This window comes from Neodiprion pinetum, chromosome 6 (assembly GCF_021155775.2).
Source record: "Neodiprion pinetum isolate iyNeoPine1 chromosome 6, iyNeoPine1.2, whole genome shotgun sequence".
NCBI classification, from domain to species: Eukaryota; Metazoa; Arthropoda; class Insecta; order Hymenoptera; family Diprionidae; genus Neodiprion; species Neodiprion pinetum.
In genome coordinates, this window is record NC_060237.1 from 3,794,489 (window position 1) to 3,808,300 (window position 13,812).

Sequence of the window (13,812 nt, forward strand, 5' to 3'; positions counted from 1 at the left end):
ATCGTTCGCGCGGATCGTTGCCACGGGATGCAAGTGCAGGTCGAATCGATGTCTCCTCCTCGAGTGAAGAGGCGTAGATATCCATACAAAGTAGAGATTTCAAAGTTGAGGATCGCCCGTCGCGACGCCGCGGGTGAATGCCGTTTCGATCCCCCTGATATGCAAAAATGCCGACATCCGCTGACGGGCGGGGGCGTATTTTATCCACCTTGAACGTAGATTTTTCACGACTATGTATATCCGGTATCCGATAATCCCGGTGCAGCCGGTTCCGATTCTGCAAGACACGGATGACGCGGATTTTTCCACGTTAAAAACAAACAGCGAACGGACAAAATCGCGAGCAATATAAAAAAAAATAAAAAACAAACAAATAAACAAACGAACAAACTCGCACAACCTATAGGATCGACGATTTTCACGGATACGCTTCGATAATTCGTTCTTCCTCGATGTCCTGGCCTCCGTACGTAGCCGAAACGTTCCGAACAGTGGTTATAGAAATTTTGGTGAAATTGTGCACATTGACGCTGGTCTAGAACCGTCAAACTTGCCGGGGTCATTGACCCGTTCACAGCGAGTCGGACCGAACTAACCCAGGCTGGGCTGGGCTGGGCTGGGCTGGGTTCAGGCACACCCGGTCCAACCTGCGCCCATATTTACATCCGCACCCATACACGCGTGTAAATATATGCAGAGGACTCACCTGGTAAGAGTCGGAGTCGCTGCAACCCCCGGTGAACGCGCCGGATAACTACGCGGACTTCCGGACATCAAGTATTCTGAAAGAGATGAAAATTCGTATTTAGTTGGCGAGTTTGTTACTTACAATTTGGTACGTCGGAGTCGAGTTGCTACGACGAGTAATCGGAAACACTGCGTTGTTACAGTCTCTGATTTCGGTTGGACAGGTTGTTAAAAATCCACGAATCGAACGGATCTGGTTTATTGTCAGACCTATCTTGACCTATCTCGATTTCAGATATTGCGGTTATCTCATAGGTCGTCGGGAACATTTGCAAAGTGAAACTTGATCGGTACTCTGTGACGTCCGAGCGTTGATTACGATTCTCGTTTATCGCGGTGAGACTTTTCTCCGGATTTATCTCGCTGACGAGCGTCTGTTTCGGGGTATCGGATAACATCCGTGCGTGTAATTTACCGGTATTCAAATCCCCCGCGACAGAGGAACTATTTTGAGAACGTCGCACTGGGTCTGACGAGTGGCTACCGCTGCGTAACTTGCGTCTAATTAGCGAAGCCCAGGTAACGCGACCCGGATTGAATACCCCAGGTGCTTCTCCGGCGGCGTGGCGGTAACCGGTAAACCGTTAAACTGGTAAACTGTAAATTGGTGAGCCAGTGTATACAAGCGGCTGGATGAGGGATAATTATATCTGACTAATGAGAGAAATGAATACACCTACTGGCTTGTTGACGCTCATCCCCCGCATTATACGCGAGACGTACACGTCCCGTTCTGCGCTCGGCTCGTTGTACCGAATTCGAATTTTCACGAAACAACGAAAAGTACGTTTCGGGGGTGGAAAGAAAAATAAAATTCTTGTAACGCGATCCGGTGATTCTCACGTTGAAACGAAGCGCAATCGTATCTAACTTGTACGATACAACGACCGATGATTAATGAAACGACGGAGAATAGATACGAGAATAAGTTGAGGGTGGAATTAGGATTAATTAATCCACGTCGTTGTTCGTTTAATTCGTTAATTGATCGGCGCTTCTTCGAACCGGGTGGGGTGCAGCGGTTTCACCCTGGTTTCCGGTACAGAGCTGGTTCTTCGTCGAGGGTCTCGGTGCTCGCGATCGGAGAATCATTTTCACATTTCACATCCTGCGTATTACATATTACACACGCGTATGTAACGTACGAGCTGTTTTATCTGGAATTCGGATCGTCCGTTGGCGATTAGCGACCTCATAGTCGTTACTCGCCTCGCACGATTATTAATACACCGTTTCTAAAATCATGGTTATATTACCGAATCGAGATCAGCGCACCTAAGCTTTCCGGATTCGTACTGTAATTTCTGGCGATTCTCATCAACCTGCGGCGGTTATTGGATGAGAAGTTTTTTGCGCAGGTGTACCCAAAAATTAGTAAAGATACTTATCTTTTCAATTGATAAAACGAGGTATGACAAAATTTCGTCTGGCAAGGGTCAGATATCACGTTTAAAGGCGGGGAGAAACGAGTCATATGGAGTGTCGGGTTTCACGTAGCGGAGCTTTTGAGTATGGGATCGAAAATAACCGGATGCTGCCAGAAGATGCACGGTGACGAGTTACTCAGGGTCCGTTGTGTGTCTTCTCGGTTATTTCTCAGAGGCGATATCAGGTTTGAAAATCGATGGAATCAAGTAGCAGCTGAGGGTCAACGGGGGGGAGGTGGAGAAGTGGTGTCGAGTATGTATTCCAACGGAGGCGATTAGTCCGGACGATACATCGGCCCCGGTCCCGGATGATAAATAACGAGAAATAGGGCAAAGATCTCCTCCTCCTCCTCGGCTATATTGGAATTTGGTTTAATTAGAAACGGTTTTACAGAGAGCCTATCTCGGGCCGTTAATTCCAACACGTCTGGTCTTACGCGAAGCGAGATTCTGGTTGTTAGATACAGAGACCTGGTGAACGAGGGAGGGAAAGCAGGCATGCGGTCTCGGCTCGGATACAGGTGTTCGATTCCAAAGGCAGCTTCCATGGCTTCCATAAGAACCATCGGGATCTCAGGGCACTCTTGCCTCTTGCCGCTAGACGATTTGTCATTGTCCAATGTTCGAGGAACCTTTTTTCGCCTTGTTTCTTGTAACCGCGGGCTACGAAATACGGACCGATGAATTTTCCCCTTTTTTTTTTTTTTTTTTTGCGTTTCCCTTATCCTTATTACTCCGCAGGATGAAAATTCTCCTCTCCGTGATGGGTTTTTAAATTTCTTATTAATTTCTACTTCTTCTTCTTCCTTTTTCATTCACTTTTATTCTATCCTATTTTTCCGGTTATTGAATATAAGAGAACGAGTCGAACGAATGAAACGACGCGTTGTACAGTGGCGAATGTGTACCTACTGGTGTTTATTATTTATTACACGATTATATGATACGATGTTCGATGCGTGGCTCAAGTGTGGGAAAAAAAGCTTTTTATCGAACTGTCGAAATTATTGCCCATCTTGTATATTCAACATTTTTTCGTTCGGTGGATTCGGGGACGGGTACATACGTGTAATATGCATAAAAACATTCCGTGAATGAGAATTAGAGGGAGAAGTAAGCGAATGAAAAATAAAAAAGTAAAAAAAAAAAATAATAAATAATTGGAAAGCAACAGGAGAAATTCCGACGAATTCATTGGGTACGTGATAATTGTACGCGTGGGCGTGTGAAAGGTGCGCCAAGTATGTAAAGATTAATCGGATCGTGTTTAGGAATCTTGGAAGGCAGGTAGGTACTTATAATTCTTACAATCGGGTAAAAGAAAGTGAAGAGGATCGGCCGGTGATTATCTCAAAATTCTCTGGTAAAACGACAAAAAAAAAACAAAAAAAAAAATGTTCAATTTCACGAGACAGAGTCGTTATATTGACACTTATATTGATAGTTGCCAATGAGAATAAAAAATGTATATACCTACATGAGGTCTGTAATTGAATTCTTGTTGAAAAGTTGATTGAAAAATTCATTAGGTCCAATTTTCGTTAATTCAAAAGTGTGAGAATTGGGAGAAAAAGTAGCTGTCCGTGTAAACTTTCGTTGAAATAAATTGGCTCCCAGTTGTTTGGTTCGAGAAAAGCTGACGGTTTTATTGGTTCCTTCCGTGCCTCATATGTTTGGCTTCGCTTTATACATATTGGCAAGGATAATATTGGCTCTGTTAGTTTGAGCTGACGAGATGGTAGATACCGACGTCGATTCGCGGTGGTTTTACAGAACGCGGAGCGTCGCGTGGCGTCGATAGGTTTAATGCTAAGGGGCGTAAAGGAAGGAGAGACGAGAGGAGCGTCGGAAATCCTGCTAGGGAATTCAACGGAATTTTCAGGGGAAAATCCTTCGACGAGGGAACAATTTGATGGGCTTTCGTCGTTGCTTAGCAATTACTTACGGGAACCTTATTTGTTTTGTACAACGGTTGCCTCGGTGACGAGACGACGCGACGCGACGCGTCGCGACGTTACGACGACGTCGCGCAGGGAGAAATCGAGAGCCGATATCGAAAATTTTCTATTAAGAGTTTTTTTTATCTTCGTGGCATTAATTAACAAGGGGTGAAAAAAAAAAAAACTTTGTCCCTAATTGAAGGACAGAATTCTTTCTTTATTTGCTTATTAAGCGAAATTCTCGCTGAGCGATTGCAGGATGCAAAGTATTTCGGTTCGGAGAATTTTACAAAAATTATCACTCGGCTGCATAATATTTTGTTATCTCGGCGTAATTAATCAATTTATTATTTCATTTGACTTATTTGGGTGAAATTTGTTCTTACAAAACAAGCCAAGATTTTAAGGCTGAATTATATTTATTTGCTTAATATTTTCTGCATTTGATTCTGCTTGATACGCATATCGATCTTTCATATGAATATATATCTCGCGAACGAAATCGAGATTCGTTAAATAAGGAAATAATATCTTTTCAAAATCACCAAACTTTTCGAAATTTGAACGGAAATTTTTTATTTCATCGTGATATGGTTCGGAAAATCTCTTCAAAACTCGCAACTGAAATACAAAATGATCGAACAATTCCAAAGAAAACGACGAATGCTTTTTCCGACAGTCGGAATGAAATTTCGGAAAGAAATTGAGCAGATCGAGAAATTTCACGTTAAAATCTTGTTCGATTTTGCGAAAGAAACGGCAGATTTATAAATTCTCGTCGCACAACTAGCGTGACCGAGAGTCGCCGGGAATCCTGGACCTTAACCTTACTCTAGTAGGACGTCATTTTCACGGCTTAATTGAGGATCCCGTGAAGTTTTACAAAGACGCCCCTGGGAGTAAGAAAATGTTGAAAGTCGTGTCCTGCCCTCGCGGCACACGCGGACCGCTCGTCCCATTGTCAAATTTAATATCTCGCCCCCTATTCTCCGGGCAATCCGAGCCAGAGGTTGGATTTTCCTCAAAGGCTACTCACGGCCGGAGTCGGCCCCAAGTTTCTCTACCCTGTATCCCCAATTTCTCTTGCTTGTCAGTGTATCTCTCTCCCTCTCTCTCTCTCTTCATCCCCTTCCACGCGAGACTCGCGAGCCTCGCCCTCCCTTCGGGGGTAGAAACTCTAACCAAGGTAATACACTGCCACTCTCCTGCCTCCCGGCTTAAATAATAGAAAACATTTGGCGCAGTGGCCTATATGATTTGTTCGCGCCGAGACGGAGCCGAGATTTTCAAGATTCAGGTTAAATTCTCGGCACAGTTTTCTCAGTTTTCTCAGTTTTCTCAGTTTTCTCAGTTTCCTCAATTTCGTTTTGAATTTAAATTCTCGAGTCTCTCGAAATTCCCGCTGTTCGTCGCAGCGGGAAAATCACAATATCGCTAATTTGTTGCGATGAGATATTTATACGACGATGACGAAGTGGAATAACTTTTAATTTCATCATTTCTTGCATGTTTAATATATACGACGAGGTGACGTCGCGACGTTTGAATATTTTTTCTTTTTTCTTTTTTTCTCAATTTACCAACGTCGCGCGTATGCACGGATAAATTGCGTTTAAACTTCGGGCCTAAGTTCGCGCTGTTGATACAAAAATTATGCCAACACGCCGTCGAGATGCAGAACCGACATACCGACGGGGAAAAAAATGGCACAAACCCCGTTGCAATTCATCCCTCGCGATACATTTCCCAGGAAGAGAAACACGTCGCGGTTTACAGACGTGTACGCACTATACTTTATTTACATTTTAAATCCATTAGGGGATATATTCGTGACGAGGAACTGAGTCGTTATAAATCATTCCCTCTCGTTCCTCGTTGAACATTACACTTTTATACGTAGGTGGAACGTTGTATACCCATATATACATGTACATATGTACAATGCCGGGAACTATTTTTTTAGTGCCCCTTTATTCCCCTTCATTTATCCTTTCAAGCTACCGACTAACGGTTCTTCGATTGTTAATTACTTTCATCGCAGAACGTGACTGTCAAATGCAGAAGAAGGCTGCATCGCGTGACGAGAGAAGAAGAGACGGGAATTTTATTGTTCGATAAAAAAAAACGTTGGTCGTCTGTATTTTACATTTTCATCTCCTAATTATTTTCGCCTTGTTTTTTTTTTTTTTTTTTTTTTTTGTCGTCGCTCGTACGTCAGCGAGCTTGTTTCTTTCACCCCTTCTGTGTTGTATTTTTTGTTTCACACTTTTTCTTCCATATTATCAGCTTCTTCGTAGAATCAATTTTCGCCACTCGAGGCCTTTTAACGTCGTGGCATTTAATTACCTCCTGAATTCCGGAGAAACTTGGGAGATTGTAAACTTTCGTCATCCGTGAACGGGGATCGCTGACGGAGTTTTGGTATCCAATTAAAAGCATCGATGAGTTCAAAGTCACGCGCGCTGTAAAGTCGAGTCGAGTCGAGCGACAACCGGAAATTGTCAGATCTTCAAACACGGGACTTCGTTGTCAGTCACCGCTTCCAATCAGACGATGCATCCTGCGCAATATCACGTATTTAAACGTCACGCAACATCTCAACCGTTGCAACGAGCTTGGACGCGTCGAAGAAACGTTGTGCGAGTATCAAGTGTCTCGTTACGTCGGAGAAAATCACGCTCCTCGACGTCTCCACGCAGAGACAATTATTCATTTATCGTTACCAGTTTCCTCGTCAATCTGCGAATGCTGAACTTTAATTATTCACCGATTTACATTTTGCAGACAATTAAAATTGAACAATCAAATCGTCGTACTTTCTGAATTTTCATGCACGACCCGCGGCGATTCGTTTGAAATACTTTGAATTTATCGCAGCGTTTTTAATTTCTTTTCTCTTTTTTTCTTCCCATTTGTATCTATCACGAACGAGAAATTTCGTCCGATATGAATGTACATAAATTTACTCGTCGAGGATATAAATCGTTCAATAGATTCGTATATTCGGATGAGTAATCGTTCAGCCTGTGTCCCGGAATTCCGTATTATTCATTACACGAACCATTGTTCAGTGTATAAGGTGAAAAAAATTTATTGTATTATTATGGTTATGTATAATTAACGCGCAAAAGATCAAAAGTACAAGGGATTTTGAATTGGCGACGAAGTTGGCACGAAATTTTTTTTACGAGTCTGTAATTCGTTATACATTATCATTCCGAAAATTGATAGTGATAAAATTTTCTCAAATATACCGTAATAATCGTCATCGTTATCGGCGAAAGAATCGGACAAAATTTTCTTCCCCGCTCACTTCCTTTCTTCCTACACGTATAAATATTTGAAATTTTTCTTCTTCCGGCGTTGCGTGAGGGCGATTTATTTGTCCGCTTGTTTCTTTCATATTTCTTTTTTTCATCCATCGGCGGAAAGGCCTGTTCGATAAATCATTAGGGAACCACCTTGCATAATAGATGGGTTACCGATGTTTACCCCGACGGGACTTTCACCCGCGTTCCACGTCGGGAAACTACGTTAGCATAGCGTAAGGTGCTTCCGATACATGTGATTTCCACGGTGAAACGTTGACGGGTTATTGACCAGAGCCGCGGACCGACGGATCGCGTGCGTAAACTTTGCCGTTGGGGTTTTTTCATCTCTGTCCTTTCCTCGCGCAAGAAAGGAGGAGGGAGAAGAATTTTTTCATTTCTCATATTAGGCCGAGGTTGCACAGAGCCGAAGTTCGTTGTCCACGGTTCGCTTTTTCATCTTCGCCCACATTCTTCCCGTGTGTTTTTCTTTCGATCGGTCGCCTTCGGATCCTCGGAAAAGCGACTGAACCGCGTTGTTTGCGCCCGAGGGAGACGAGCAGAGGTTTATTCGGAAGAAGGTGGAGGTCGCGTATCGCGTTGCTGTCGGCAACGGGGAGGATACACGGGGATCCAATCGACGCCGAAGGAACCTGATGAACAACGAACGTCGGGACGACGACGCGGACGCGGATCGAGGTGGAACTCCGGGACACGGACGGATTGCTTCGGGCTGTTTTCGCAGGACCGCCATTAGAGAAAAATAAACAAACAAAAGGGTCAAGCGGGTGGTGGGCGCCCTTATTTTTCCGTGGCTCGAAGGGGAGGATATGCTATTTATTTCCCGAGATAATCGCGTATGTTTAAAAAAAAAAAAAAAAACCAAGAACGGTAACGGGGCCTGAAAATACACCCAGCGCGAATTCAAATTTCCCGACGCAAGAGAACAACTTACGCTTCTATCCGAGGGTAAAAAAAAGTTTTTCGATGCACGTGATTTTTTATAAAACTAAGATTGGGGTGTTTTTTCACCCCTCACCCCTGTCACCGGAATAGGTAAAAAAAAAAAAAAGAAAGAAAAAGATGTTGCCGTTCCACGGTCAAGCTAGTAGATGTATTTTTTCGTTCCGTGCAAAAAATCTATAACCAAAGTTCCGATTCAATTCACCCGGATTCCTGTAGCCCTTTACTTCCCGCTGTACGGGGAACGTAGTCTGACGTTATAGACGTAGTTCGGAAACTGTGATCAGTCAACACCGCAACTTTGGCGAAGGTGCCTATGTATGTACCTGCAGCAGCGTGGTTCTATCCTGACTCTTTGATCTCTTTGAATTTCCCTTCATCCTTTGGCGGAAGGCAGCAGGCCACTGCAAATATGCTTTCTGCACCTGATGGAACGCGTTTATGAACATTTTTCACCGCTATTACCCATATATTTATATATATATTTATATATATATATATATATATATATATATAGATACATATGTACATATGCGCTTGAGGGAAATCGGTTTTTGATCTTGAGTTTTTGCGAAAACACCCGCGCAGTTATTGCGGGATCGAATTTTCTGAACACAAACGATTCTGAAAACCGTGTGAAAAATGTCGCGGGTTCTGGAAATTTTGAAAACGCGAATGCTTATTTTATAGCCATGATATTACGAGCGGTATAAAAGTTACGAATATACCAAATCCCTGTTATTATACGATGCCCGGTGGGGATGCAAATTATTTTTCGATTCGCACGTTGTTATTATGGAATACACGCTAGCGACGATGGGTGTGAAGAATCCCTGGAGAATTCTGTGTAAATAATAAAAATTACAAATGAAAAAATCCTGTATCAATACGCGAGGGAGAGAGAGAGAACAAGTTTTTTCTACTTTTTTTTTTTTTTTTTCTCCCTTTCGGTACACGAAATATCACGGTGATTAGAAGCATGCCGATGGGGGCACAGCCCGGATTACCACCCTCAGCCATCGCCGGCGATAAAAACAAATAAAAACAATAATGAGAGACGGCGGCATGGGGGAAAAGGGAAAAGGGCTGGACGCAACGAAACCCGGTTCTGTTTACGCGCGGGTACCGCGGAACGCGTTATGGAAACTGTATTTCACGGGGGATGCTGTACTACTCTCTGTATTTTTCCAGGAACGCGGCTACCGGTCTTGTTTTAATCATTTTTTATCGGGTGGAGGGAACGCGCGCACCGCGGCTGAAAAGTTACGCGTCGCACGTTCTCTCCTCCGCGAATAAAATGTCCAAATTTCTCGTACCGTTGGAAGGGGGGGGGGAAGGGATGCCATTACGCGACCGCCGATTACCATCACTTTTTGGAAAATCGGCGGGTCGGACCGGGCAATCATTTTTGAGGTAGCGCCTCCTCGTTGAGTTGAAGTATTAGTTGATTGTAAAAATTCATTGACCACGGGGTGTTTTGTCCGTGAGTTTGATCCTGGAATATTTTCTAATAGCTTTTTTATACTGGTTTTTTTTTCACCTACTTTTTTCGACGGGTATACGGGCTGAGATTTCTTTTAGCCAGTCGTCGAGGTGGAGTTGTGGTTGAGAAAACAGGTGACACGGGGTGGGATTACTTTCGCAACGGTTAAAAATTGGCAATTGGTGGGAATCTGGTCGGTGAATAAAAAGATTCGCAAGACATTAAAATTTGTTTAAACGTATCAGCGTTAAGAAATCAATCCGAAGGTTCTAATTATGATACATATATTTTTGTCAAATATTTAAGATTCAATGTTTGTCCTGTTCGAACACGCTCTGGTTCAATGACTACGTAACAAAGTAGGGACAAGTTCTTACACACTAATCGACGATTATTATTTCTGCAAACTTTGCAGCGTCGCTCGTCGAGAGACACGTTCCGTGTTTCGAAAACTGTTTTGTCGGTGCCGGCGACGATCGGAAAAGAGAAATATCCGCGGAATCGGGCCGTCGTGCAGCGGGAGTTTGTAATCTGAGACGCGCGTGTCAGGGAATCCTGATCGGCGATCACGAGTGACGGACGCACCGGCTCGTCATTATCGTTAATGCGAGCCTCCCCTGATCGGCGAATCCCCGCCCTTCGGCGAGACCTGCTCAATATGCCCCGTGTCGGATTACGGCAAGTCGGTATCGCCTTTATAGCAATTGTTATTTGTTTTCGACCCGGTCGAGGGCTGACAGTTGCCGCAGCGACATCTCGCGATGACCCTCGCCTTGCCCTCGCCCATAAACATCCCCGTGGTGCGGGGATAAAACTGCCGATTCTATCGAATTGATTGCGATTTACCGACAGATACTCTCTGCAATCGTATCGCCGGAACCACTCCTATATATATATATATATATATATATATATATATGTACGGTGTGCTTTTTGTACCAAGGAATTCGTAATTCGTAGACATCGACTACCGTTCACCCCCGAGTGCTGTCGCGTCTCTTCGGTATCTCGGCTTTTTCGCGATTATTCAAGATTTAGTTGAACGTTTCCTTCAGTTTTTCATTGTTAACAACCGCATTTCTAGTCTCGGATTGGTTAATTCTTTACCCCCCGAATCGCGGTTTTTCAACGACTGGCGTAATCGGAGAGCGTCGTTTAGGGATGAATTTAATCCCCGGATAATCCAAAGACAGCGTGCACGTGTGGACGTGTATGTATATATATATATGTATTCAGGAATATAGGATGGATTCGGTGTACGGAAAGCCTTGAATCCGCCAGACCAAAACCCCCCTCTGGAGAGATCTCTTTTATTTCCCATCTTTTCCGGGGAATTTTTCTTTCTCTCATCCTCTCCGTTTCTCTCCATCTCTCGTTCTCGCTCATCCTTCTCTCCGTCTCTATTCACCTCGTTAAAAACCGCATCTGTACAGAACTTTATTCCCGCTGGAAATCTAAGACCAACGAAATTATCTTATATTCCCTCGCGTCGGATGTCAAACGTAATTTGAATCAACTCGGCGCGTGCTGCAGGGTCGGTTTGGTTATATATGTTGGTATGTATGTGTATATAAATATATATATATATACATGTATATATATACATGTACAGCAGTCGCGAACAGGAAGAAAAAAGACACGCGGAGTCAAATTAACCTAGAAAATTGAACTTCAACGGTGAAACATGATGGAACACGAGGCGAGCCTTCTATTCGAGGGGTATGAATAAACTTTACGCCGCGAGCAACGAGGAATACCTTGACGAAAATATCAAACGGCGAACCGAGAAAAAAAAACTAAAAAAATAAAAAATACGCAAGCAAAACGAAAACAAAACGAAAACCAACAACAACGACCATTTATACTTCGCGGATCTAATTCAACTTTTAATTGTCACTGTTTTACATTCGGTTCCCTTCCCTGCTCTATATACAGTACCGCAAGCGTTCCTCCCTGCAGGGCAGGTAACATCCCGCGAGAATTCCTTCCGCGGGAAATAAATTGGCTTGCCACAAAATTAATGGAATTGAACCTACTTTGCGAAGCACAGGCAAAGCCGTTTTCTACGTGAAATAAGTTTTTTTTTTTTTTTTTTTTTGTTTCATTTTCATTTTCATCATCATTTTCGTTACCTCTTTTTCTGTTTTTCGCACGAATTTAGAACTCATATCATTTCCAGTAAAATCACGTCGGCGATATGAACGTAATACATTTATGTAATACGCACTGTCTAAAGCTTGTTAATCATATTCGTGATTATATTTCGAACAGAATATTTTTAGCGAAGTTACGAAGTTGCATTTACCATCCGCGATGCTCATCTTTGGCGCAAATTTTCAAAGTAAGCTTTCGTCTCTTGTCCAGACTTCGGTTTTCTAATTTCTTACACATTTACCTATTTATTCTTACCCATGTGACAAGTTTTTACATTAATTTTATACACAGCGCGGTTATTCTCACTCTACGCGGAAGACTTTGGGCATTGACGATGGTAGAAAAAAAAAAAAAAAAAAAGATAAGGAAACAAATTCAATTTTACACAGCTAATTGTTCTTGCTAATAAGAATTATCCCAGGTCAGAGCGTCTGCGTCGTGTATATAAGGTATTTGACGCTTCGTATATTTTCAATTTCATCCCCCAGCTGCCGCAGCACGTCGCGCGCACCCCTGTCACGCTAATTTTTCCACTTTACGTACCGCATAGAGAGATTCTCCTCGGGCCTTTGTCTTCAAAATTTCATTCACGCAAAGTAAAGTCGGTCCGATGGTTAATTACCTCAGAAATAATTAACCTCGCAATCGCAGTCTAGGATCTGAAATCCGTACGTAACAGTTGAGAAGAAAGAGAGAGAGAGAGAGAGAGAGAAAAAAATCCAGAATAATCAATTGGCTAAATTCTTTTTCAAATGCTTTTAATTGCACCGTTCGATTCACCATCATTGTAATATAACGATAAAAAATGACTTTAAATCACTATCAAATATGCTTATTTCTGCAGATTAAATCCTACGGTAATTTTTAAACGCTGCGAATATAGCTTGGGAACTTTTCTATCAATACTCTCGGACACCTGCAGAATCATAGAAAAATATATATCTTGATGTATGTAAGGCCGTTCACGATCTCCTCGTAGGGTCGTTATACGGTACATTGTTTTATGTGTACAATACCTATTTTATATATATATGTAAACAGTGACCATATTTTCCTGAAGCCCCGGCGGCGTTCTCGCTTATTTCCTTATAACGACGTCGTTGTCAGAAAATACGTACGCAAGTCTATATATACATATATATATATATATGTACATCTAAGGAGGTAGAGAAATACGAAAAACGGTAAAGAAAAACAAAGAAAGGAAAAAAAAAAACAAAATAGAATGAGAGAAAAGAAAAACACAGGGCATCGACGGCGCTGCGATAACCTGCACATACATTATACCTATATACATACATACGTACATACATCCGGTATAAACTATCGGACAAACGAGCGCCGTTCTCCGCAACCAAGTTTTACCGCCGTTATGGTACATCGCATGGTACGTATGGATGTATGTATGTATCTATGATGTACGTACGTCGAGCCATGTGGTACCTACGTTGCATGGACGATGTATAATCGAATTCAGAATCAGGATATCACTATTACGTTGTGGGTGTACGTATACGCGTTGCCGGATACCATGCACGTACGTACGTACGTATGTATTTGTATTAACCGACGTCGTTAATAGATGAAACATCGACGGTGTTCCGTTGTACCTATACGTATGTACGGGGATGATGCACGGACACTACGCGACGTTTCTATTTTACGTAGGGTCGTTACAACGTCGTCGATCGGGACAGAGACACGGGAGACTCGAGAAGAAACGGCCAGAGATCTTGCCGAGAGAGAGAGAGAGAGAGAGAGAGAGAGAGAGAGAGAGAGAGAGGGTGAGG

General features: G+C 42.9%; 1 protein-coding gene across 6 annotated transcripts in view; it reads right to left on the minus strand.

Annotated features, from left to right (window-relative positions):
- Positions 1–13,812, minus strand: part of Ten-a (tenascin accessory) — a 488,025-nt gene that overhangs the window by 132,425 nt on the left and 341,788 nt on the right. For all 6 annotated transcript variants that reach the window (XM_046630321.2, XM_046630325.2, XM_046630324.2 and 3 more), the window contains one exon: positions 707–782. In XM_046630321.2, the coding sequence (XP_046486277.1) occupies positions 707–782 (76 nt within the window). The remainder of the gene's footprint in view (positions 1–706; positions 783–13,812) is intronic.